Raw genomic sequence first — 23,122 nt, 5'->3', positions numbered from 1 at the left:
AGAAATGCTCCTGGGCACTGTGGTAGTTGTGTGTCTGGAAGGAGTCATCTTTGCTGGCTCATTTCTGTCCCTGAAGCCAAGCAGAGCAGCCCTGAGCAGCTCAGCTGAGCAGCTCTGCTTCTTGCCCAGGGAGTGGAGCTCTGTGCTCCCCGAGGCAGAAACAGCAGCAGGGCAGCCCAGGTGCTCTCCCCTGGGGAAGGATGCCCCAGCCTGGAGACACTGTGGAGCCTTTGGCTTTGCTGGGAGTGGGCTTCTGGCTTTTCAAAGGTCTGCTGCTGCTCCTTGCAGGTGAGCTGAGCCATGGCCACTGAGCAGAACCAGCGCTCCAGGAGGCCCTCCAAAATGCCTGAGGGGCTCCGGGGCACAGTGGCAGCACCTGGGCACCTGAAGCCAGCCAGAGAGGCAAAGCAGCCTGCAACTGTAAGTAGCTGCTGTGGTCAAGGAGGAGCCCTGGGGCAGGCTGCCCAGAGAGGTCCCAGACATTCCAAACCCACCCAGATGTGATCTTGGGCAAGCTGCTCTGGCTGACCCTGTGTTTGCAAGAGGGTTGGACTGGCTGAGCTCCAGAGGTCCCTTCCAACCCCCACCCTGCTGGGATAGCCTCCATGGAGCACAGATCCAGCCCTGCAAACAGTGGAGTCAGGGCAATTCTTCCTTCCTCTCCATCCATGTCCCCTTTGCTGACTGGAGCTGCCCTGCTGCTGAGGCTCTCTCAAGGAGATGTCTCTGTGGAGGGCTCTGTGAGGCCAGGACAGAGAGAATGAAGGAGAACTCAGACTTGGAGGCATTCCTCTGCACCTCAGCCCTGGCACAGGGCTGCTTTTCTGCCCTCCTCTGCCTCCCCCAGCAGTGCCATCTCCCCAGGGCAGGCTGGGGAGCCTGGGCCAAGGGCAGAGCTGGGGCAGCTCTGAGCACTCTTGCCCTGCTCTCTTCAGAGCTCCCTGCCTCTAGCCAGCAGCACTACAGAGGGAACAAGTGCCCAGAGAGCAGCAATCCCCAGGAGTGCCCCAGCAAATCAGGCAGCAGCTCATGGGACAGAGCCCCTTGGTTAGAGCTTGTCCCTTCTGCTCTGGCTCAGGAATGCTCTGAGGTGAAACACTGCAGCAGGTCCCTCAGGAGGCTCCCAGGACTGGCCTGGTAGCTCTGACCACAGGTTACTCCTCAGTGACACTTGGACAAGAGGAGCAGAGGGCTTGCTGTGGCTTGTGCTGGTGGTGTGTGTTTCAGCTGACTCCCTCCTCCTTCCTGCAGGAGATGCCTGAGCTCATGGAGCAGAGCCTGGGTGGCACTCAGGAGAGGAGCCTGCCCCAGATCATCCAGAGGGGTGGCAAGGCTGAGGAGAGGAGGCTGCCCCAGCTCAAGCAGAGGCTGGGCAACATTCAGAAGATGTGGCTGCCCCCAGTCTCCACCCAGAGGGGCAGCAGCCTGGAGGGGAAGCTGCCCCCAGTCTCCACCCAGAGGGGCAGCAGCCAGGAGGGGAAGCTGCCCCCAGTCTCCACCCAGAGGGGCAGCAGCCTGGAGGGGAAGCTGCCCCCTGTTCCCAGGAGGGGCAAGCCTGAGGCCAGGACCCTGCCCCTCATTCCCCAGCTTGCAGACTCCAGTGAGGCCTCCTGTCCAAAGGTAAACTTTTCCTGCCCTGTTCCTTGCTGTTGGCTGAGGCATTTGGAGAGGAGCCTGCTCGTGGCAGGCCTGCCTCCAGCTTCTCTCTAGAGCTGGCTGGCCAGGGCCTGCTGTGCTGTGCAGCTGCTGGCAGTGCTGAGTTCCTCCTGCCAGGAGAAAGCTCAGACCTTGCTCCCTGCTGAGCTGTTCAAGTCCTGAGCTGTGCTGCAGAAGCTCTGCTGCAGCTGGGGGGGTTCCTGGAGCTGAGCCCCTGGCACTCAAGCCCCATGCAGGGGGCAGGCTGGGGCAGGACACAAGGGCAGGAGCTTGCCATTTGCCATCCTCCTGCTGCCACAGGCAGCTGCTGCTTGGGGTGGTCGCTGCCAAGGGCCTGGGGCTGGGACTCCTTCGCTGCTGCCAGCCTTGGCCTTGGAGGGCTGAAGGCCTGCAGGAGCTGCTCAGCACTGAGCACACTCAGCTGCAGTGGTGCTTTGGGGTGGAGCAGCAGGTTGGGGCCCTCCCAGGGGGCTGGGTTTGCAGGCTGCAGGCTCCTGCCAGCTGCAGAGGGGCCTCAGCCCCTGGCTGTGCCTTGTCTGGCTCAGTGTTTGCTGCAGCTGTGCCTCAAGCTGCTTTGCTGCAGAGCTGCTGGCCAGAGCACACAGCCCCGAGGGCAGAGCAGGGAGGGAGGCTGCTGAGAAGCAATTGCCAGCAGCACACCTGTGACATACTGCTTGAGGGTTGCCCTGGCCAGCCCAGGAGGTTGGGAAGCCCTCAGCTGGGCACACAGAGGGCTGGCAGCATGCTGCAGCTGCTGGCTTCAGCCTGGCCATGGCTTGTGTGGAGCAGCAGGAGAGCTGCCTGGGGCTGTGGAGTGGCAGCAGCACAGCTGGGAGAGGGGAGGCAAAGCAGGGAGGAACTTTCTCCTAGCAGTGCCTCTGCTCTGCCAGCATTTGCTGCTTGTGTGCATTGCCAGGCTGCTGCTGCAGTGGAGTGGAACAAAAGCAGCAGCACCAGAGCAGGACCAAAGAGCCACTGAAAGCTCCTGGCAGAAGGAGCTGCCAAGTCCAGTCCTCCTCCAGCTGCCCAGTGCTGCAGAGAAGGGAGCTGAACCTTGCCAGCACTCAGCTCTCTTTGTCCTGCCTTCCCTCCTCTGCTGCTGTCCTCTCCTTAGCAGCTCCCAGGTTTAGATTGGCAAAGCTCTTTGGGGCTGTGTGGGCCTCGGCCTCCCTGCCTCAGAGCAAAGATCATCCCCAGAGTGTTTCCCCTGGAGCCTCCTGTCCATTGCTGGCCCTCAGCTGCTCCATGAGTGCTGCCAGCACTGTCAGGGAGTGCTCTGGTGCTGTGTGACCACAGCAGCACAGGGCTTTGCCCTGTGTTTGGGAGAGGGAACCTGGAGAGACAGCCCAAGAGCTGCTTAGCCTGAGCCTGCTCAGCACAGCCCAGCTCCTCTTGAGCCACCCAGGAGCCAGGTGGGAGAGCTTCTGCTTGCCCAGGCTGAGCTGGGCAGAGGGACTCACCAAGAGGCTGGGCTGGGCTGGAGAGCAGTGTAGGCTTCTTGCTCAGGAGTCCTGCTGCCAGCAGCTGAACCTCTGCCTGCTCTCTGTGCACCCCCAGCTGCCAGCTGCCCTGCAGCAGAGCTGCTTTGAGCCTCTCCCAGCAGAGGTGCTCTTCCAGAACTACCTCCCCCACCAGGTCTACGAAGAGACGCTGGTTCTGCGCAACAAGGGCAGGGTAAGTGCTGGGGGGTGGGAGGAACCTGCCCTCTCTGGGCATGCTGTCTCTGACACTGCCATGTGCTGCTGGGAGCTCACCCAGAGGAGCTTGCCTAGAGAGCAGCCTTGCCACTGAAAGCCCTGGCTTGCTGAGAATGTGGGGGGCTCTCCAGTTGTTCTCTCTTCTCGTGCTGGAGCTCAAGTGTGCACCACAGCCTGAGGGCTCCTTGGTTAGTCTTGGCTTTGGGGAGGGCATCTCCACCTCTCACAGCCTGCTTAGCTGCTTCTGCAATTCACTGGCAGAGCTCAGGGGCTGTCTTCTCCACTTGATGCTGGGATAAGGCCTAGGGAGGGGCTCCAGGAGAGGTGTTTGGAAAGAGCAGTGGAACAGACTGCTGGAGCAGCAGCAAGGGGAGGCCTTGAGCTGCCACTTGGGGTCCTGCTGAGCTTCATTCAGCCCTGCTGGGGCTTTTCTGGAGCTCTGCTTTCCCTTTGGAGCACCACAGCACATCCAGAACCATCTCCTCCTGAAGGTCTCCACCTGTGCTTGGAAAGAATTGGTGGTGCTGAGGAGATTCCCCAAGGAAGTGGAGCAGGGAAATGCTGCCAAATGCCAGCAGTTTTGTTCCTGTGGCAAGGGGAACGTTTGAGACTCTCTGGATTTCAGCTGGGGAAACATTTGCTGGAGTGAGGCAGGTGCCCAGAGCAAGCTGGTGGGAAGAGGCAGGAGGGAGGAGAGGAGCTGGGTGCAAAAGGGCTCCAGGAGAGAAGCCTGTGCACACAGGGGGTTCTCTTGCCAGCCAGCAGGCAGGGTGCTGGAGGCAGAGAGGGCTCAGCAACAGCAAAGCCTCCTGGAAGCTGCTGCTCTGCAATGGAGAGCAAGATGGGAAGGGGAGAGGAGGGCAGCTGGGAAGGCAGAAGCAGCCTGCATGAGAGCAGGGGAAGGAGCTCCCCCCCACACCTGCCTCTTGGGGGAAACAAAGGGAGAACAAAAGCTGTGGGGGAAGAGCAAGAGCAGGCCAAGTGTGTCCTGAGAGAAGAGGCTTTGCCAGGGCTGTGGCTGGAAAGAGAAGGCCCTTTGGCAAGGAAGGCTGCAAAGTGTGGTCCCTCTCAGTTACTGCTGGGGAGAACAGAGCCACTCCTGCTCTGGTGCCTGGCTTGGGAGTGTTGGCAAGAGGCCCCTGGGACACTGGTGTGCTCCACACTGACCCCAGACACTGTGCTGCTCTTTCCCCTTTCCTCATTAAAATGGGCCTCAGTTTCTCCTTTCCTCTGGCTCTGCTTCACAGCAGGGCTTGGGCCTGCAGCCCATGTCCCAGAGCTCCTTTGCCCAGGCAGCAGGCACTTGGCTCCAGCCTGGTGCTCTGTGCTGGAAGTGCCTTGGGAAGGAAGGATGCAGCTGGCCATGGCCAGGTTTCTTCTCACAGTGCCACAGGTGGCAAAATCCCAGTTGTGTCTTCCCTGCAGGTTCCTCAGTGGGTGAAGGTCATCATGGAGACCTCTCCTTACTTCAAGGTGCTTGGCCCCATGGGTGTGAGGCAGAAGGTAGCACCTGGCATGGCCTCTACTTACCGCATCCTTTTCACCCCCGAGGAGCACAAGGTGAGGCTGCAGGTCTCAAGGGGTTGCTGCCTTCAGTGGAAGGTGCAGCTGCAGGGCTGGCTGCAGAGCAGGGCAGCTGGGCTGGCCTTTGAGGAGCTCTCCTGCTTTCAGGAGGCTTGCACTGGCTCTCAGACCGGGAGAAAGCCTTTCCCATGCTGGAGATGCTGCTCTCCTGGGCAGGAGGCACTTGGGTGCTGCAGGGCTCTTTCTCCTTGCTGGGGCTCCTCGGGTGACCTTCCTTGGCTTCAGGGTGAGGCTTGGGGGCAGCCTCTCAAGGTGCTGCTTTCTAGGCTGTGTCCACTGCTGCCTCCTCATGGCTTTACTGCCTGGCTGAATCCAAAAGTCTGTTCAAGAGTGACCTGTGGCTTGGAGGAAGCAAAGTGGGCCTGAGCAGAGTGTGGAGCAGCACCTTGGCAAACTGCTTTCACCTCCTGGCTGTCCTGCTGGCCACAGCAGGCAGACAACAGAAGCTGAGCTCTGGAGCCAGCATTTTTCGTGCCTGCTGCTTCTCAGAGCCATGGAATGGTGGGGGCTGGGAGGCAGCTCTGCAGCTCACCCAGCCCAACCCCCCTGCTGGAGCAGGGACACCCACAGCAGCTTGCCCAGGATGGCAATGTCCAGGAGGGTTAGGAAGCTCTCCAGAGGAGGAGACTCCACAACAGAGGCACAGCCTCATTAGCAGGGGGGGTGGACTGGATGATCTCCAGAGGAGCCTTCCAAGCCCCACTGGTCTGTGGCTCTGGGCAGCTCTCTGGGCAGCTTGGCCCAGTGCTCCAGCACCCTCCCAGCCATGCTGTGGGTGCTGGGCACACAGAGCTCCTTGTTCCTGTAGCTGCTCCAAGCCATGCCCGTGTTCCCCTGCAAAATGGGGGCAGGGGGTGCTCCCACAAGGCTCAGCACAGAGCATGGGGTGCTTCTAGAAGCATGGAATTGCTTTGGTTTGGTTGGCAGAGTTCTTGAAGATGCCACAGCTGGCAGGCAGCCAGAGCCCAGCAGCTTCCCTTCTGCCCCGGGGCCGGCACTGCCTGCAGCCTGCTGAGGCTCTTCCTTTCCCTGCAGGACTACTGCCACCAGCTGCTGTGTGTCACCCAGAGGGAGGAGTTCCCTGTGCCCATCCGGGCTGTAGGTGCCCAGGCTGTGCTGGACTTCCCCCAGCAGCTGCACTTCTCCCTCTGCCCGGTCAGGCACAGCACCCAGAGGACTCTGCTGCTGCGCAACCTGGGCCAGCGGGAGGCTCACTACAGCCTCAGCACTCAGAGGTGAGGAGCTCAGCATCCTGCTCTGCTCTGCAGGCCAGGCTTGGCCCGGCCCTGGCTGCTTCCTAGGCTGGGATCTCCTGGGCCAGGAGCTGCCTTGCCCTTTGCAGCTCTGCAGGCCAGGTTTCTGGCTGGCAGGAAGCCAGGGGGAAGCTCTGAGTGCCAGCAGCTCTTCCAGCCCTGTGCTCTCCAGCAGCCCTGCTCTGGTGGCATTGCCAGCAGCTGGGCTCTGCAGCCTCACTGCAGGGAGCTGGGTGCAGTGTGGTGTGGGGGGGGACCTGATGTCATTTTCTCCTCTAGGCCCTTCTGAGGGCTGAATCTCCTCAGCACTGAGCCAGGAGCTCTCTTTCTGATCCCGGGGGGTTGCTTTTCCTTCTGCTGTCTGCAGTGAAGGGAGCTAACTCCACTGGGTGTCTGGTCCCCAGTGGTGTTCCCCAAGGCTCAGTGCTGGGGCCAGTTCTCCTGGACATTCTCTCAATGCCCTGGGTGAGGACATTGAGGCTGCCTCAGTCAGTTTGCAGACAGGCCCAAGCTGGGCAGCAGTGCTGAGCTGCTTGTTAACCTACAGAGGCACCTGGCCAGGCTGGGTCAAAGGCCAAGCCAATGGCATGAGGTTCATCAAGGCCAAGTGGCAGGTCCAGTAGCTGGCTCACAGCAACCCCCTGCCACACTCCAGTCTGGGGGAAGAGTGGCTGGAAAGATGCCCAGCAAAGACCTGGGGTGCTGCTCAACAGAGGCTGAAGCTGAGCCAGCCTGTGCCCAGGTGGCTGAGCAGGCCAACAGCATCCTGGCCTGGGTCAGCCGTGGTGTGGCCAACAGGAGCAGGGCAGTGTACCCCTGCACTGGGTACTGGATTCACAGCCTGAGTACTGCAAGGACTTTTGGCCCCCTCACTACAGGGAGGACATTGAGGTGCTGGGCTGGCTCCAGGAAGGACAACAGAGCTGGGGAAGGCTCTAGAGCAAAAGTCTTGTGAGGAGCAGCTGAGGGATCTGGGGTTGATTTAGCCTGGAGCAGGCTGAGGGCAGATCTTCTGGGATCCTTCAGCTCCCTGACAGGAGGCTGGAGCCAGGCAGGCCTTGGGCTCTGCTCCCAAGGAACAAGTGATAGGCCACGAGGAAATGACCTCAGTTGTGCCAGGGCAGGTTTGGGCTGGGCCATGAGGAACCATTTCTGCCCCTTGGGGGTTGTCAAGGCCTGGCCCAGGCTGCCCAGGGCAGTGGTGGAGTCCCCATCCCTGGGGGGTTGGTGCGGTGCTGAGGGCCAGGGTTTGGTGGTGACCTAGCAATGGGAGCATGGTTGGACTGGAGCTGAAAGGTCTCTTGCAGGCTCCCTGCAGCAGCCCTGCTGTCTCTCTCTTGCAGCCCATTCTCTGCTGAGCCCTGTGTGGGAGCTCTGGGGGTCGGGGACGCCGTGCAGGTGGCTGTGGAGTTCCTGCCGCTGCGGAGCGGGGAGCACCGCGGGGTCCTGAGCCTGCACTGTGACTCAGGTCAGTGCTGGGCACTGCCTGCCTGCACTCTGTGTCCTTGGCTGCCCCCTGCAGAGGCTCAGCTTTGGTTCCCAGCCAGTGCTGGGCCTGAGGGGTGACAGGAGGAGGGCAGGGCTCAGCCAGACTCTGTGGTGCCCAGGGCCTCTGGCACTCCTCTGTCCCCTGCTCTGCTTCTCCCTGGGCTGGCCTCAGACCCTTTTGCTGCACTCTCCTCTCCCCATCTCCATCCCACACCTCACAGCTCCAGGACTAAAAGGCTCTTGGGCTTGGGCAGGAAGTGCTCCCTGCCTCCTTGGAGAGCTGTCAGATTTATCCTGGGGCAGGAGAAGCCCAGCTCAGGCCCCAGGAGAAGTGTCAGCCTCCCCAGGCCCTTGAGGAGTAAGTGGGGAGCCAAGGTGTGACCTCCAAATGCTGCCCACAGCCTTGGCTCAGCAGAGCTGATGCTGAAGCAGAGCCTTGCTCACAGATGCCCTGGGGGTGTGTTTCCTCTGCCTGCAGCAGAGCTTTGCTTTGTGCCTGTTGCTGCCCTTGGCTCCTGGGCAGCCTGCTGTGCTCCCTGGGTGCTGCTGTGGTGCTGCAGCCCTGCAGCGAGCACTGGAGCTCTCTGGGGCTGGTAGAAAGGATCCAAATGCTCCTGTAGCTTGCAAGTGAGACGAGCAGAGACTCCCCTCTGCTTTCTTCCAGGAGAAGACATTCACAGCAGCCTCAGTGGCACAGCTGTGGATGTGAACATCAGGCTGGACAGGAGCTCCTTGGCCATGCAGAAGACCTACCTGTCGCTGAGCACCCGCAGCACCCTGCTCATCCACAATGGCAGTGATGTGAGAGCTCACTTCCAGTGGAAGGCTGCTGCTAGTCAGGAGGAGGAGGAGCAGCAGCAGCAGAGGTGGGTTGGAAAGCTGCACTGCAGGCAGATCCCTCTCCAAGGGTGACACTCAAGGCTGGCCTCCAGGGCTCTGGGTGCTTTGCAGTGGTGGAGGCCAGGAAAGCCCCCACAGCACCAAGGCCTGGACCCCTGGGCTTTGGGGTACTGGAGCTCAGCACTTCCCTTCCCAGCTGCATCCACACTCCAGCTGAGGATGGTGTCTTGGGGAGGAACTGCAGGGCCTGGATTTCCCCAGAGAGCAAATTGCCTTTGTGGGGGCACAAAGCACTGAGGTGCAGAGATCTCTGGGCTCCAGAGGGTCCACGAGGCTGAGGCAAGGCTCAGTGCTGGGCTGCACTGAGTAGCAGCACTGAGCACAGCTGCAGGCAGCACAACTCTGCTGCTACTCACTGCAGCTTCTCCTGCTGCAGCTGGCACAAGCTGGCAGGCTCCTTTCCCAGCCCTGTGCAGGGCAGAGTCCTTCAGGGGCCCGGAAGGTTGAGGCCATCCTGCTGCAGGCTGTTAACTGCCTCCTGCTGTCCCAGTTTCCAGCACCAGGAGCTATTTCCAGCCTTCCTTAGAGGCTGAGCAGAGTTGGGAGGTGGAGGGCTCTGCAGGGAGGGTGGAGCAAGGCAGCCCTTGGAAGCCCCCTTGGCTTCCAGCACCTGTGTCTTTGTGGTGGTGGGAGATGGGGCAGGCTCTCCAAAGGCTGGCTGTGGGGAAGCTGGGAAATTGCCACATCAGGCAGCAGAGGAACAGCTGGAGCCCAGGGGCTGAGCTGGAAAGCACACTGCAAAGCCTGGGGGAGCTGGGGAAGCCTTGGGTGTCCTTCCAGCCCCGGGGGCACGGAGGGAGCTGCAGTTAGTCTGAAGCCACAGCTGGGGAGGAAAGTGCCTTCAGCTGGAGTGCTCTTCAGGGGCTTCTGAGCAAGGCAGCTTCAGTGGGGCTGGGCCAGCCCCGGGTTGCTCTCTGGTTTGCCTTGCCCAGTGTGTGGCTGCTGTGCAAGCTCAGGCTGTGCCAAGAGCAGCCCTGGGCAGCTCTAGGGGAGGAAAAGCCACTGGAGGCTGCTGCTGCTGGAGCCTCCATCAGCTGTGGCAGTGGCTGTGAGGCAGGAAGGCTCTGGGGGGGCTGCTGGCTTGCACAGAGCTCTTCAGAGCTTGCAAGCATGGAGTGCAAGTGGGCAGGGAAGAGGCAGGGGTGCTGGGCTGGGGCTGGGAGCCGGGGACTCGGGGGCAGCCCCTTGCTGTGCCGCTGCTGTGCCTCCCCGAGGCCTTCTGGCAGAGCCTCTGCAGGGCTGCTGCCGCTGCCCTTGCCTGATGGGCTGCTGGGCTTTGGCTCTGGGCTGCAGGCTGCAGGGGCAGTTCAAGCCACATCCCCCCGAGGAGCCCAGGAAGCAGCCTGCTCTCCAAGGACGCCGTTCCCGGCTCTCCCACATCTGCCAGCAGCAGAGGGCGAAGGCGCAAGCAGAGGCCCTGCTGCGCTCCCAGATCTTCACCATCGAGCCGCTGGTAAGCCCCAGCCCAGAGCCCCCATTCCTCCTCCTGCCTGGGGGAGGTCCCTTGGCAGAGCCTGCCCCCGGCTCGCTGTGCCCAGAGAGAAGAGCTCAGGGCTGGAGCCCCGGGGGCGCAGCGCGGTGCCCAAAGCCTTTGGGAGCTGCAGGCTCCCGGCAGAGGGCGAGAGCCTGCTGGCAGCTGAGCTCTGCTGCCAGGGCTCCAACAGAAGGGCACTGCCTCAGCGTCCTGCCAGCCTTCAGAGGGCTCTGCAGGCTCAGCTGCAAGGCCATCCCCTCCCTGTGGGCTCTGGGGCTTCCCAGAGGCTGTCACAGCACTGCCAGGTCCCAACCCAGCTGAAGAAGGGAAGGAGAGGAGGCAAAGTTCAGCTGAGTCGTGGCAGGAGCAATCCCCTCCTGGAACCTGGGATGGCACCGGCTGGGAACCTCCCTCCCAGGGTCACCTCTGAGCCTGGGCCCAAGGCTGGCAGCTTGCAAGGGGCTTTGGGAGCTGAGGTGCCCCTGGGGCCAGAGAGCAGTTTGCTGCTCTGTCTCTGGCAGCCAAAGCCCAAGATCCTTGCCCCAAGCCCAGCCCTGCTGGCAGCCTTTGTGTGCTCTGAGGTGGAGAATGCTGCTGCCTGAGCAGGGCAAGATCCCTTCTCCTCTGGCAGGAAACCCTGCAGCCATCCCAACCTCTTCCTTCCTTTCTTTCTTCCCAAAGAGCTGAAATGAGTTTGCTGGGAAGGAAGGGCTCAGCTGCTCTTGCTGGTTCCTCCTGGAGCCCAGGGAAGGCTGAGAGCCAGCAGCAGCAGCACCACTGCACTGTCCCAGCACAGCAGCTGGCAGCAGCAGGATGGGAGCAGGAGGTTGTGGCAGAGCAGTAGGGCTGCTGGAGAGAGTGGGAGCTGAGCAGCACTGGGAGCATCCTGTGGTGTGTCAGAGCTGCTTTGGGAGTGTGTGCCAGGGCTCCTGCTTGGTGGCAGCTGCACTGCCTCTCCACAACCAGCTGAACCTGCTCTTGAGCTGGTGAGGGGCAGGCAGGTGAGGGGCAGGAGTCTGGCTGCCCCCAGTGCAGGCTCCTGGGGCTCCAGGTAAGGATGGAGGGACACCAAGTGTAGCCTGGCCTCAAGCCCTGGGAGTGGAAATCTTTCCTCACTGGCTCTGGGGATGTTCCACACTGGGCTCTGGGGCTGGCTAGAAGTGGGCTGCTCCATGGCTCTCTGCCCTTCTGCCTTGCCCAGCCTTCTCAGGCTCCTGCTTTCCCAGGCTTCCCTCCCTTCTGGAGCAGGTTCCCATGCAGAGCTGTGCCTGTGTCTGCCTCTCCTCCCCCAGCCCAGCACATGTGGTGTTTGCTCCTCGCTCTGCCTTGCTGCTCTGAAGGGAGGCTGCAGGGCTGTGGCTGCAAAGCTGAGCTGGAAGCTTTGGAGATCAGTGGTTTGCTGCCATCTTCTCTTCCAGGAGGGAGAGGTGTGGCCAAACTCCTCAGCTGAGATCCAGGTGACCTTCAGGCCCCAGGCAGCCAGAGTCTATGAAGCAAGGCTCTACTGTGCCATCTCAGGTACAGCTTCTTCCTGCTGCTCTCTGCCCCAGGCTGCAGGCCAGGCCCCAGCAACCTTCCAGCCCCCTGGCTCCTGCTCTAGCTGCTGGGAAGGGTCAGTGGCCAACAGGACCCGTGCCTGCTGTCCCTGTGGCTCCCAGCTGCTCTCCTGGCCAAGGGCAGGGCTCAGGACACTGCCTCTGGATCCCAGATCCCACGGGAGGCAGGGAAGGGCTCAGGGTTCCTGCCCTGGGTTTGCCCTGCTGGGAGGAGGCTGTGAAGGCTGAGGAGCTACAGACCTCAGCAGCTTCAGTGGCCCCTAAGCCCCTCCAGCCCCTTTCCCTCCCAGAGGAGTCCTCCTTGCCTGCAGGCATCCTGGGGCTCCTGAGGTGGTAGGAGCTGAGTTCCAGAGTGCTCCCAGCCCCTGGATCTCCTCCCCCTGAGTGCGGGGTGCCCTCCCCAGGAGCATCTCTGGCCAGCAGCTGCTTCTCCCTGCCTGGGCATTGTCCCCTGGCAGCTCTGAGGCTGTGCTTCCCCTGGGTGGCATTGCTCAGGGCTGGCTCTGCTCAGCAGGAGAAGGCTCTCCCTGGCAAGCTGAGCCCCAGCAGCCTGCTGGCTGAGCTCTGTGCTGCTGCTGTCTCCCTGCAGTGTGCTCAGGCTGTGGGTGGCAGCAGCCATCCCTGCCCCCAGCTCTGCCCTTCCAGAGGTGGTGGCTTTGCTGTGCTGGCCCAGGGCAGGGAGTGCTTGCAGCCAGGTTCAGGCTTCCTTGTCCTTCATCTCCACCTCTGCAGGGTGCTGCTCAGGCTGTGTCTCAAGGGTGGGAGCTTGCTGCAGGCTTCCTCCAGGGAGCCTGATGCTTTGCCTCAGCTCCAGAGCCCGTGGAGGTCCAGCAGCCCAGCTCCCATTCCTGGAGGGTGCTGAAAGCACCAACCCTGCTCTGCTGCTTTGTTGCTCTCCTTCCTGCCCCAAGCCAACAGACACCCATGCCAGGGATCAGCTTTTGACTTGCCCAGCACTTGGGCCTGGTTGCCTTGGCCAGTGCCACCTCCAGTGCCAGCCCAGGGCTTGTGTTCCCCAAATGGCTTCCTGCCCCAGCTGCACTTGTCAGAGCTGGGCAAGGGAAGGCTTGCTTGCAAACCTTGCCAGGGCTGAGCTGCTGCCTCTGGGCCTTCTGCTCTGCTGAGGGAGATGTCCATCCCTGGCAGCAGGGCTGGATCTCCAGGAGAGGTTTGGCATTGCAGAGCAGTAGGAGAGCTGCTTGCACACAGCCCTTGAGCTGCTCTGGGGCTCTGGGAGGCAGAGCTGGGCAAATGCTCTGTGTTGGCAGAGAGGAGCCTGCTCCTGCCAGGCCCTGCTGGCCCTTCCTCTCCTGGGGCTGTGCAAGAGGAGCATTGCAAAGCAGCTGCTCCCCTGTGCTCTCAGGCTGGAGTCTGTCCCAGAGGCAAGGTCCCTGAAAGAGGAGCCCCAGGAGGTTTCAGTGGGGAGTCAGTTCCTGTTGCTCCTTGATTCCTCCAAGCCCCTTGGCTGCCCTCCTCATCCCCCTAGAATGTTTGACCCTGAGGGTGCTGAGAGCCTGGCCCAAAGTGCCCCGGGAGGGGGCAGGTTTCCCCTGCCTGGAACCACTGCAGCTCAGGTTGTTTGGGGCTCAGAGCCACCTGCTCTGCTTGCAGCTGCTCCTGCTGAGGGCAGGGGGCTTGGGCTGGCTGCCCTTGGAAGGTCCCTGCCCCCCTCAAGGCCTCATCCAATGGAACTCTCTCCCCAGGCCGGGAGGCCAGGCTGCCTCTGCACATCCAAGGGGAAGGCCGAGGGCCCTGGCTCTGCTTCAGCCTGGAGCAGCTGGACCTTGGGCAGGTGTTGCTTGGCTCCACCAACAGCTATGTGGTGAGCAGCAGGGGCTGGCAGGGCTTGGGGGGAAGTCCCACTGTGGGCACAGGCTGGGAGAGTTGGGGCTCTTCAGCCTGGAGAAGAGAAGGCTCCAGGGAGACCTTAGAGCAGCTGCCAGTAGCTGGGGAGGGACTTTGGAGAAGGGCTGGGAGTGCCAGGGTGAGAGGGAATGGGGTGAAGCTGGAGGAGGGCAGCCTGGCCCTGGAGAGAAGGAAGAAATTCTTTGCAGTGTGTTGGGGGGGAGGCACTGGCACAGGTTGCCCAGGGAGGTCATGGGTGCCCCCTCCCTGGAGGTGTTCAAGGCCAGGCTGGATGAGGCCTTGAGCAGCCTGGGCTGGTGGGAGGGGTCCCTGCCCATGGCAGGGGGCTGGAACTGGATGAGCTTGAAGGTTCCTTCCAGCCCAACCCCTTCTAGGATTCATTCTCTGCAGTTCTGGCTGCTTTGCATGAACCCCCCACAGGCAGAACTGTCCTTTGGTTTCTGCCAAGCAGCAGCAGGCAGCAGCTTCTGCCTCTCCCAGCTGTGAGGTGTTTGACCAGGACACACATCAGCCTGCTGGGAGGGAGAGAGGGAAGGAGGGAGAGAGGGAAGGGAGGGAGGGAGGGAGGGGGGAAGGCTCCTCAGGTGTTCCCATTGGATGTCTTGCAGGTGACTCTGCACAACAAAGGAGCCATCGATGCCTCCTTCAGCTTGGTCCCTCCAAGTACAGCTCTGGGCTCCTGCTTCAGCTTCTCCCCCTGTCAGGGCCTGGTTTTGCCAGGTGGGTCCCAGGGTGTCCAGGTCTGCTTCTGTCCCAGCAGCCTGGGGCACTTCAGAGAAGAGTTCAGCTTCCGTGTGGAAGGATCCCCTGAGCCTGTGACCCTGACTGTCAGGTGAGAGGCTGCTTGAAGCCCCCTGTGCTGTGAGAGCAGCTTTGCTGCATGCCAGCAGCAGTGCAAGCTGCAGGCTCTGCAGTGCTCTGCAGCCAAGCCAAGGCCTCCTCTGCTGTGTCCCCACAGGGGCTGTGTCTCTGCACCTTCTCTGCACTTCGATGTCCCTTGCCTGCGCTTCGGGGACGTCTCCTATGGTGAGTGTGGCCTGGCCTTGGAGCACAGCCTGAGGGCTCTGCAGCCCCAGAGTGCAGCCTCAGAGCCTCCAGCACCTGTGGCCCTCCAGAGCAGCCTTCAGGATGTTGAAGCAGGGCTGCAGGTTGCTCAGGCAGTGTTTTGCCATCATGAGATCCAAGAGGCCCCAGGGACTAGCAGCCGGTGTCTTGTGGTGTCCCTCATCAGCCCCAGGCTGCCAGTCCTTGGCAGCAGGATGGCTGTGACAGTCCCAGGAGGGCCCAGGGGCTGGGATTGCAGGAGAAGGGAGTTGAAGCTGTGGACTAGCCTGTGCCTGCTGTGGCTCAATGTTGTTGTCAGGCCTGGACACCATTTCCACCCCCACCCCCCCGAGCTGTAGTGTCAGATGTTCATTGGGGCTGGGAGGGCCACTGGGTTTCCCCTGCCAGGCAATGTGGCCAAGGAATAGCTCTGCCTCAGGCCCTGGTGTGCTCAGAGCCCTGGGCTCCTTCTCCTTGCCCAGCAGAAGCCCAGCTCTGCTGCCTGAGATGCAGATTCTGGTGCTGCAGTTCAGTCTGACAGAAGGCTTTGTCCTGAGGGGGTCTCAGGTGTGCATGGGAAGCCAGTTCTGGGCTGCTTGAAGAGCCAGGAGCAGCCTGGCCAGGATCCCTCTCTGTTTTCCTCCTGCTGCTGGACTTGTGAGAGAACTGCTGGCCTTTGCTGAGCTGCATCCTCCCCTCCCTCCATCCCTGCTCTGCCTCTTGGTTTCCTTGTGAAGAGCCAAAGCAAGAGGAATGCCAGCAGGCAGAACCAGGGGATCCAAGAGGAGAAGTGTCCTCATTAGCTGCTGGCATGGCTGAGGCCTTGGCAGCTGAAGGCTTCCCCCATGCCCTGCTGGCCACACTCTCCTGAATGCAGCCCAGGAGAGCCTTGGCCTTCCTGGCCAGGAGGGCCCCTGGCTGCCTGATGGGGAATGAGTTGTCCCCCAGCAGTGCCAGCACAGAGCTGCTTGGCTTCCCCAGCAGCTGTAGCTCCGAGTGAGGAGAGCCCAAGCCCCAGTGCAGTCTGAGCATGCCAGGCTCTGGGCAGCAGGAGGCAGAGGAGCTGTGTGCAGAGGTGCAGAGCTGTGTCCTCTCCCCTAGGCTTCCCTCACAGCCTGTCCTGTCGCCTCACCAACGCCTCCCCGCTGCCCCTGGCCTTCGCCCTCCGCCTGCCCGGGGATGGCACAGCAGAGCCCAGCGTGCCCAGCGCTGCCCAGCTGCTGGACAACTCTCTCCCCTCCTGGAGGAGGGCAGCCACGGGGCTCCTCAGGCCCTGTGAGTTCACCATCAGCCCTTGCAGAGGCACCATCTGTGCCAAGAGCTTCGTGGACATCCAGGTAGGGAGCGGTGGGGCCAGAGGGGCTTCGGCAGCTGGGGCTGAGGCTTCCCTGCTCTGGGAGAGGGCTTCAGTGCTGCTGCCTGGGAGGGTGAGGCCAGGCAGAGCCCTGCAGCAGGGCTGGCCTCTGGGACCTTCCTGAAGGAGCAGCCTTTGGATTCTGCAGGCAGAAGCTGCAGCTCCTGCCCCACACTTGGATTCCCTGCAGTCATCTCAGTGGCACTGCAAAAGCTCTGGCAGCTGAGCAGCTTCTGCTGGGCCAAGCTTCTGCAGCAGCTTCCCACTGCACAGCTGGAGTGCTTCTGCTGGAGTCAGCAGCTCTGCCCTGCACTTCTGCTGCTCAGTGAAGAGCAGAGCCTGGGCCCTTAGCTGCCAGGCAGTGCTGAGCACAAGATGGCTCTGCTGGTGCCTGCGTTCCTCTCACACAGGGCCTGGCAGCTGCCAAGGACATTTCTCCAAGCAGCTCTTGCCAGCAGCCTTGTGGTGCTGCCAGAGCCTGTGCTCTGCACATGGAGCAGCAGACCTAGGGCAAAGCCCTCCCTTTGCTTCCCAGGGCATGGCAATGGCAGGAGAGCAGCTGTGGGAAGTGTTTGGTGCTGTGCTCTCCCCCCAGGTCACCCTGTGCTCCAACACCCTGGGCACCTACAAGCTGGCACTGGTGGTGGATGTGGATGGTGTGGGCCAGGAGCTGCTCTCACTGCCCCTCACAGCCAGGTACCAGCACTTTCCTTGCAGCCCTTTGGCTCTCCTGGTGCACCCAGCCCCTGCCATGGGGTCTGCTGGCTCCAGCTGCACAGGAGAAGGCTGGCTGCAGGAGCTGCTTCTGGCCAGCCAGAGATGGGAAGAGCAGGCTTTGACAGCAGCCACCTTGAGGAGCATCTGCCCAGGATGGACAGGCCTGGCCCTGAGCCCTTGCCTAAAGGGCACAGCAATCCTGTGAATGATTGGCACTGCCCCTCCCCTGGCACAGCCTGGAGCCATTTCTCTTGTCCTCTCCTTTCCTCCTTGGGAGCAGAGCCCAAGCCCCAGCTGGCTCCAGCCTCCTTTCAGGGACTTGTGGAGAGCCAGGAGGGCTCTGCTCTGCCTCCTCCTCTCTAGGCCAAACCCCCCCAGCTCCCTCAGCTGCTCCTCCCCAGCCCTGTCCTCCAGCCCCTTCCCCAGCTCTGTTGCCCTTCTCTGGCCCCACTGCAGCCCCTCAGTGCCCTTCTTGGAGTGAGGAGCCCAGAGCTGCTGCCAGGATGTGAGGTGTGGCCTCAGCAGTGCTGAGCCCAGGGGGCCAATCCCTGCCCCGCTCCTGCTGGCCACAGCACCGCAGGTCCAGGCCAGGCTGCTGGGGGCACTTTGCAGCCTCTCTGCCCCAGGCAGCTGTGTTCTGCTCCCTGCCAGGCCGTCTCAGGAGTCAGGAAGCCTCTCCTCTGCCAGTGTCTCCATTGCCTTTGGCCCTCTCTCTGCCCAGGTGTGTGGCTCCTGCTCTGCGAGTGCCCAAGCCCGTGGTGACCTTCGGCCGCTGCTACCTGCAGCTCCCTGCCCAGCAGCTGCTGACCCTGGTGAACGACAGCGACCTGCCAGGCTGCTATGCACTGCTGCCTCAGGTTGGCATCACCCCCACCTCCTGCCCCCAGGGCTCAGCCAGGCTGTGCTGGGGAGAAAAGGCCTTTGGGAGAGAGAGACCTTGATGCTTTCCAGTGCGCTGAGAACAGGACCCAACCCGAATGGGACCTTAGGGAGCAGGGCAATGGGAACCCTCCTGCAGAGCAACCTTGGGCAGCCCTTTGGGAAGCACTTTGTGCTCTGGGCTCTGGGGTGCTGTCATGCAGGAGAGCTCAGAGGGTGGGAAAAAGCTGCTCTGCCAGCCCAAACGTGGCTGCTGGGGAGTACAGCAGCTTTGGGAGCCCCTGAGGATGCTGAGACTGTCCAAGGCTCCCTGCTTGTTTTGTGCCTTCCTGCCAGGGCCGGGCTGTGGGGGGCTCTGAGCTGCCTGGGGCCCTGCCAGGCCGGGCTGTGGGGGGCTCTGAGCTGCCTGGGGCCCTGCCAGGCCGGGCTGTGGGGGGCTCTGAGCTGCCTGCTCTAGGTGCAGATGTCCCTGCTCAGTGCAGGGGCTTGGAGTGGAGGAGCTTGAAAGGTGCCTTCCAGCCCGTGCCATGCTGTGCTCCTCCCCCTTCCAGGAGCAGCAGGAGGAGGCTGCTGTGCTGTACTCCAGCCCTGTGCCCTGTGGCATCATTCAGCCTCACAGCTCCGTGGAGATGCCCCTGACCCTGGTGGCCCAGGCGCTAGGGAGCCAGGACACTCCTGCCTCTGTGGCTGTCTTTGGCTGTGCAGGACACCCCCTGGTGAGTCTGCTCTGTGCCCCAGGGCTTGCTGGGGCCTGAAGGGTAGAGGGCTGCTGGCAGGGCCGAGGGAACTTGTGCCAGAGGGATCCCTGGCAGCGGGTGGCGGCGAGAGGAGAGGCAGGGTGGTGCCCTCTGGGCTGGTGAGCAGCGTGTGCCACAGCAGGGCACTGGGGACAGGGCAGATGGGCTCATGAGCCAGCAGCCTCCCTGGCTCTCCTCCTCTGCTGTGAGGAGAGCAGCAGCAGCTGCTGCTCCCGTGGGGCTCCTGGGGAGGAGCACCCAGGGACAGCCCAGAGTGCTGCTGAGGCAAAGGCTGCCTTGGGAATGAGCTGAGAAGGCTCTGCAGCAAAGGGATGGCTTGGGGCAAGCCTGAGCAGCAGCAGGGCTGGAAGCAGGCACAGGGCACAGGCAGGAGAGCTGCTGCTGGCACAGCAGGCTGGGCAGGCTGGTTTCTTTCCCCCTGACAACAGCAGCTTGTGGCTTTCAGCTGGGATCCCTCCAGAGCCCACCCTTGCTGCAGGCCTCCTGGGTCAGGCTTCCAACACTGCCAAGTGCCAGCAGGCAGAGCTCTCTCCTGTCCAGGAGCAGCCTCAGAGCTGTCTGATCCTTGCCAGCTTTCCCTAGAGTGTGGTTTTTTTCTCTCTCTCCCCCCTCCCTGCTTGCTGGAGCAGGAAATCCACCTGGTGAGCATTGGGCAGGGCCCAGTTGTCTCTGTGCAGCCCCAAGAGATCAACTTTGGCAGCATCCCAGTTCTGCAGGACGTCTCCCGCAGTCTGCAGCTCTGCAATCAGAGCCCCATCCCTGCAGCCTTCCAGGCAGAGGTGGTGAGTATCTGGAGAGGCTTCCAAGGGAAATGGCTGCTCTGTGGCCACCTGGGGCTTGGTTTGCATCTGCAGCTTTCCCAGCTGGCTGCCTGAGAGAGCAAGCAAGATGTTCCACCCCCAGGTGGCCAGAGGAGCCTGGCTCTGGGGGCAGGTTCAGCTGGGGCAGCCCTCAGGAGAACAGAGCTTGAGGAGATCTTGGAGCAGCAGTGAGCCTGGAGCCTGTTTCCAAGCTCTCCCTTTCCTTTGTGGAAGCTCCCTGGCTGTGGGAGTCATGGTTTTGGAGCTCTGGGATCACAGAATGCCTTGGGTTGGAAAAGACCTTTCAGATCCTCCAGGCCAAGCCTGAACCCAGCACTGCCAGCTCAGCACTGAACCGTGGCCCTCAGCACCACAGCTCCAAGGCTTTGAAATGCCTCCAGGGATGGGGACTCCACCCCTGCCTTGGGCAGCCTGGGCCAGGCCCTGAGAGCCCTCCAGAGGAAGAAATTGTTCCTCAAGCCCAACCTAAAGCTCCTCTGATGCAATTTGAGGCCATTTCCTCTTGTCCTATTGCCTGGGAGGAGATGCTGAACCCCCCCTGGCTCCAGCCTCCTCTCAGGGAGGTGCAGGGAGCCAGAAGGTCTCCCCTCAGCCTCCTTCTCTCCAGGCTGAACAAGCCTGGGTCTCAGCTTTGAACTGAGGATGGGGTTTTGAGCAAGCTGCTCGACTTGGAGATGTCCCTGCCCAGGGCAGGGGCTTGGAACTAGAAGATCCTGCAGGTGCCTTCCACCCCAAACCATTCTGTGATTCTCTGATCTTCTCCCTGGGACTGGCTGGAGAAAAGTCAACTTCTTGCAGCCCCTCAGTACTTCAAGAGGCCTCTGAGCAAAAGGCCTCCAAGGAGACTGGAGGAGGAACCAACCTTCTCTTGAGGCCGGGTGTCCTTTGGGCTGGGGAAGTTTAGACTCGAGGTGAGGAGAAAGCTTCACTGAGAGAGTCATTGCTCATGGGAATGTGCTGCCCAGGGAGGTGGTGGAGTCCCCATGCCTGGAGGTGTTCAGGAGGGGATTGGAGGTGGCACTTGGTGCCATGCTCTAGTCATGAGGTCTGTGGTGACAGGCTGGACTGGATGATCCCTGAGGTCTCTTCCAGCCTTGGTGATACTGTGCCATGGGGGGCACTGAGGAGAGTCTGTGAGAGGAGGGTGGCACAGGGGGCTGTAAGCTCCTGCAGAGGTGCTGTTTGCAGCCCCCCTGGCTCAGCTGCAGGCAGGTGAAGCCTTTCTGCTCTGTTCCCCTCAGCTCCTCGCCCCGAGGGCCCCGGTTTCCAGCCTCAGCTGGGCTCTGCCTTGTCTTGCAGGCTGGCAGAGGCTGCTGCTGGAGGGTCGAGCCCAGCCGAGGAGTGATCCCCGCCGAGGGCCAGGTGTCTGTGTCTGTCACAGCCCAGCTGGACGACACAGGGCAGTTCCAGGCCGAGGTGCAGCTGCTGGTGGAGCACAGCCGTGGCTACGGCATCCCCGTGCGGGCCCTCGGCGTCGGCAGCACCATCGTCCTGGACAGGCCCTTGGCTCCGCAGCTCAGCCTGGGCACTCGCTTCAGGTAGGTGTCCCTCAGCTCCTGCTGCTGCCGGGGGCTCAGCCAGGGCAGCTCTCTGCAGTGCCCAAGGGATGCTGCCCTGCCCGCAGCAGCTGAGAGGATGTGCTGGGGAGGGTTGGGAGCCTTCCTCAGGGGCAGGACCGTGAAGAATGCTATTGATGACTTGGCTCAGCCAAAAGGCCCCCAGGGAAGGCCAGCACAACTTTGGTACAGCTTGTCCAGGCTCCTGGGCCCGGCTGGGAAGGATCCCCATCCCAGGCACCTTCAGCAGCAGCTGAACGATTTGGGCAGAGGAAGGGAAAAGACAACTCTAAACCTGAGCTCCCCTCCAGAGCCAGAGCCCAGGAGCTGCAGTTTCTGCTTCGGTCACAAGATGGACTGCCTTGAGCTGCTGCCTGCAGCAAAGGCAGAGCAAAGGGGGGGCGGGGGGGAACCCCAAACTCCGGAGGCTTTGCCTGAGCTCCAGAGGCAGGTTCCTCACACAGCAATGTTCAGGTGGGGAACTTCTGCTCAGGGCAAGAGGCTGTGCCGGGAGCTGCAGGCAGGCAATGTCCTGAGCCCAAGCCGCGCTCTGGATGCAATGGCAGAGGCAAAGCGAAAGCAGGAGCTAAGCTTCCCCCTTGTCCGCAGCGAGAGGGAAAGTGGAGCCGCTGGGCAGCGGCGGAGGGGAGGCTCCAGCAGCACTCCCCCAGCCGGCCGGCACCGGGCAGAAGCAAGGGGGGAAAGGGAAGGGTTTCCCACCCCCCCTCTCTGGAACTGCCGCTGGAAACAAAGCGGAGCAGCGGCAGAGCAGCGAGCTGAGACGGAGCCGAGGAGCTCCTGAGCAGCAGCAGCAGCAGCAGCAGCACAGCGGGGAGCGGCCAGGGCCCTGCCCAGCAGCTCTGCTGCTGCCTTGGTGCCGCCGGCGAGGCCGGAGCCAGCTCCGTGCGGAGCCTCTGTCCTCTCCCTGCCGCTGCCGCTCCGGGCCTGCGGCAAGGAGGAAGGGCTCTGGGGCAGCCGGGGCTGGGCTCGGCTGTGCCCCGTCGGGACAGCTCTGCAGGAAGCTCTTCCTGGCTGGCTGCAAACAGGGCAGCTGCTGGGAGGGGAGAAGCTCGGGGCCAGGCAAGGGCTGGCTCCTGCTGAAGCTTTGAGCCGGCTCAGCCTTTCCGAGGGGGTTGCACTGCCAGCTGTGTGGTCAGACGGCAGCGGCACCAGCTGGGGGAGCGCTGGGCAGCAGCAGCTCTGCTCACCTTGTCCATCTCTGCTCCTCTCGCAGCCTGGCTCCCTGCTGCTACAGCTTCCAGGTCACCAACCGAGGCCGCCGCTCCCAGCGCCTCTACTGGAGCCTAGGAGGCTGCTCCCTGCCTGCCCAGCGCGGACAGCTCCCTGCCCTCAGCAGCACCAAGGCCAGAGCTCCCCCCCAGAGCCTCGCAGCTGCCTGCCCTGTGTTTCAGCTCCGGCCCGAGGTTATGGAGCTGAGGCCAGGCCAGACGATGGAGGTGATGCTGGAAGCCTTCTCCAGCACTCCCCAGGTGAGCTCCCTCCCGAGGGCTGAGCCTTCCCCATCAGATCACCTCCCCTGGGACTTGTCCTGCAGTCACAGCATCAACCAGCCTGGCAGAGACCCCCAGGATCACCCAGTCCAACCTATCACCCAGCCCTGTCCAACCCACCAGAGCCTGGCACTGAGTGCCTCCTCCAGGCTTTTCCTGGAGACCTCCAGGGGCGGTGACTCCACCACCTCCCCGGGCAGCACATTCCAGAGGCCAATTCTCTCTCTGGGAAGAACTTCTTCCTACCAGCCAGCCTGACCCTCCCCTGGCACAGCTTGAGACTAGCTCCAGTTCCATCCCAGCAGCTCCTCCAGCTTTCTGCAGCGCTGTGCACAGCCAGGGCAGACTCCTTTGGGGCAGGGCTTGTCCCAGGCAGCACAGACCTGCCCAGAGCTTTGTGTGGCTGTTGGCTGCAGCAGGATGGCCTCTGGAGCTCAGCAGAACTGGGCTGCAGCAGAGGCTGTGGAGGGCAGGGGCAAAGAGGGAGCAGGGAGTGTCACTTGAGGGCAGTGGCAGGGCCGTGGCTGGCAGCTGCAGGCTGTCTCCTGGCCCCCTGCTGGCAGCCCCCATGTGCCCTGTGGCTTCTCCCTGCAGGCGGTGAGGGAGCAGCTGCTGTGCCAGGCCGCGGTGGGCGGCGAGGCCAGGAGGAGACAGATCCTGCAGGTGGAGCTCAGCTGCCAGTTCGTTGCTCCTGCCCTGCAGATGTCCTCCACAGCAATCTCTTTCCACGTGGAGAAGGTGAGCCTCTGGCTGGCATCCTGGCACTGAAGCCCTGGCTGCTGGCTGGAAGCTGTGGGCTGCCTGTGCTGGGCTTGCAAGCAGGAGGGGAAAGAGCTGCTCCCAGTCCCCAGGGCTTTGGCTGAAGACTGCAGCAGGACCAAGCTTTGGCCATTAGCACTGAGGTCCTTCCTGGCTCCCCTGGGGCTGGGAACAGCCTCAGCAGCTCGACTCTGCCCTCCTTGGTGTAGCACCACTGAGAAGAGTCTGGCCCCACCCCCTGCTCCCTTT

At 62.3% G+C, this 23,122-nt stretch overlaps 1 protein-coding gene across 1 annotated transcript in view; it reads left to right on the top strand.

Annotated features, from left to right (window-relative positions):
• Positions 1-300: 300 nt before the first annotated feature.
• Positions 301-23,122, top strand: part of LOC137458598 (hydrocephalus-inducing protein homolog) — a 64,816-nt gene continuing 41,994 nt past the window's right edge. The window contains exons 1-20 of the mRNA XM_068169994.1: positions 301-420; positions 3,214-3,330; positions 4,779-4,913; positions 5,973-6,172; positions 7,534-7,658; positions 8,343-8,544; positions 9,535-9,546; positions 9,872-10,031; positions 11,471-11,570; positions 13,312-13,430; positions 14,083-14,306; positions 14,433-14,500; positions 15,620-15,855; positions 16,468-16,568; positions 17,311-17,446; positions 18,020-18,184; positions 18,856-19,008; positions 20,347-20,585; positions 21,838-22,093; positions 22,709-22,852. Of these exons, the coding sequence (XP_068026095.1) occupies positions 301-420; positions 3,214-3,330; positions 4,779-4,913; positions 5,973-6,172; positions 7,534-7,658; positions 8,343-8,544; positions 9,535-9,546; positions 9,872-10,031; positions 11,471-11,570; positions 13,312-13,430; positions 14,083-14,306; positions 14,433-14,500; positions 15,620-15,855; positions 16,468-16,568; positions 17,311-17,446; positions 18,020-18,184; positions 18,856-19,008; positions 20,347-20,585; positions 21,838-22,093; positions 22,709-22,852 (3,012 nt within the window). The remainder of the gene's footprint in view (positions 421-3,213; positions 3,331-4,778; positions 4,914-5,972; positions 6,173-7,533; positions 7,659-8,342; positions 8,545-9,534; positions 9,547-9,871; positions 10,032-11,470; positions 11,571-13,311; positions 13,431-14,082; positions 14,307-14,432; positions 14,501-15,619; positions 15,856-16,467; positions 16,569-17,310; positions 17,447-18,019; positions 18,185-18,855; positions 19,009-20,346; positions 20,586-21,837; positions 22,094-22,708; positions 22,853-23,122) is intronic.

This window comes from Melanerpes formicivorus, unplaced genomic scaffold (genome assembly GCF_026170545.1).
Source record: "Melanerpes formicivorus ecotype bairdi unplaced genomic scaffold, bMelFor1.0.p_v2 SCAF_261, whole genome shotgun sequence".
Classification (NCBI taxonomy): Eukaryota; Metazoa; Chordata; class Aves; order Piciformes; family Picidae; genus Melanerpes; species Melanerpes formicivorus.
Note: the sequence above shows the minus strand (reverse complement) of the source record. Positions and strands in the feature narration are given on the sequence as shown.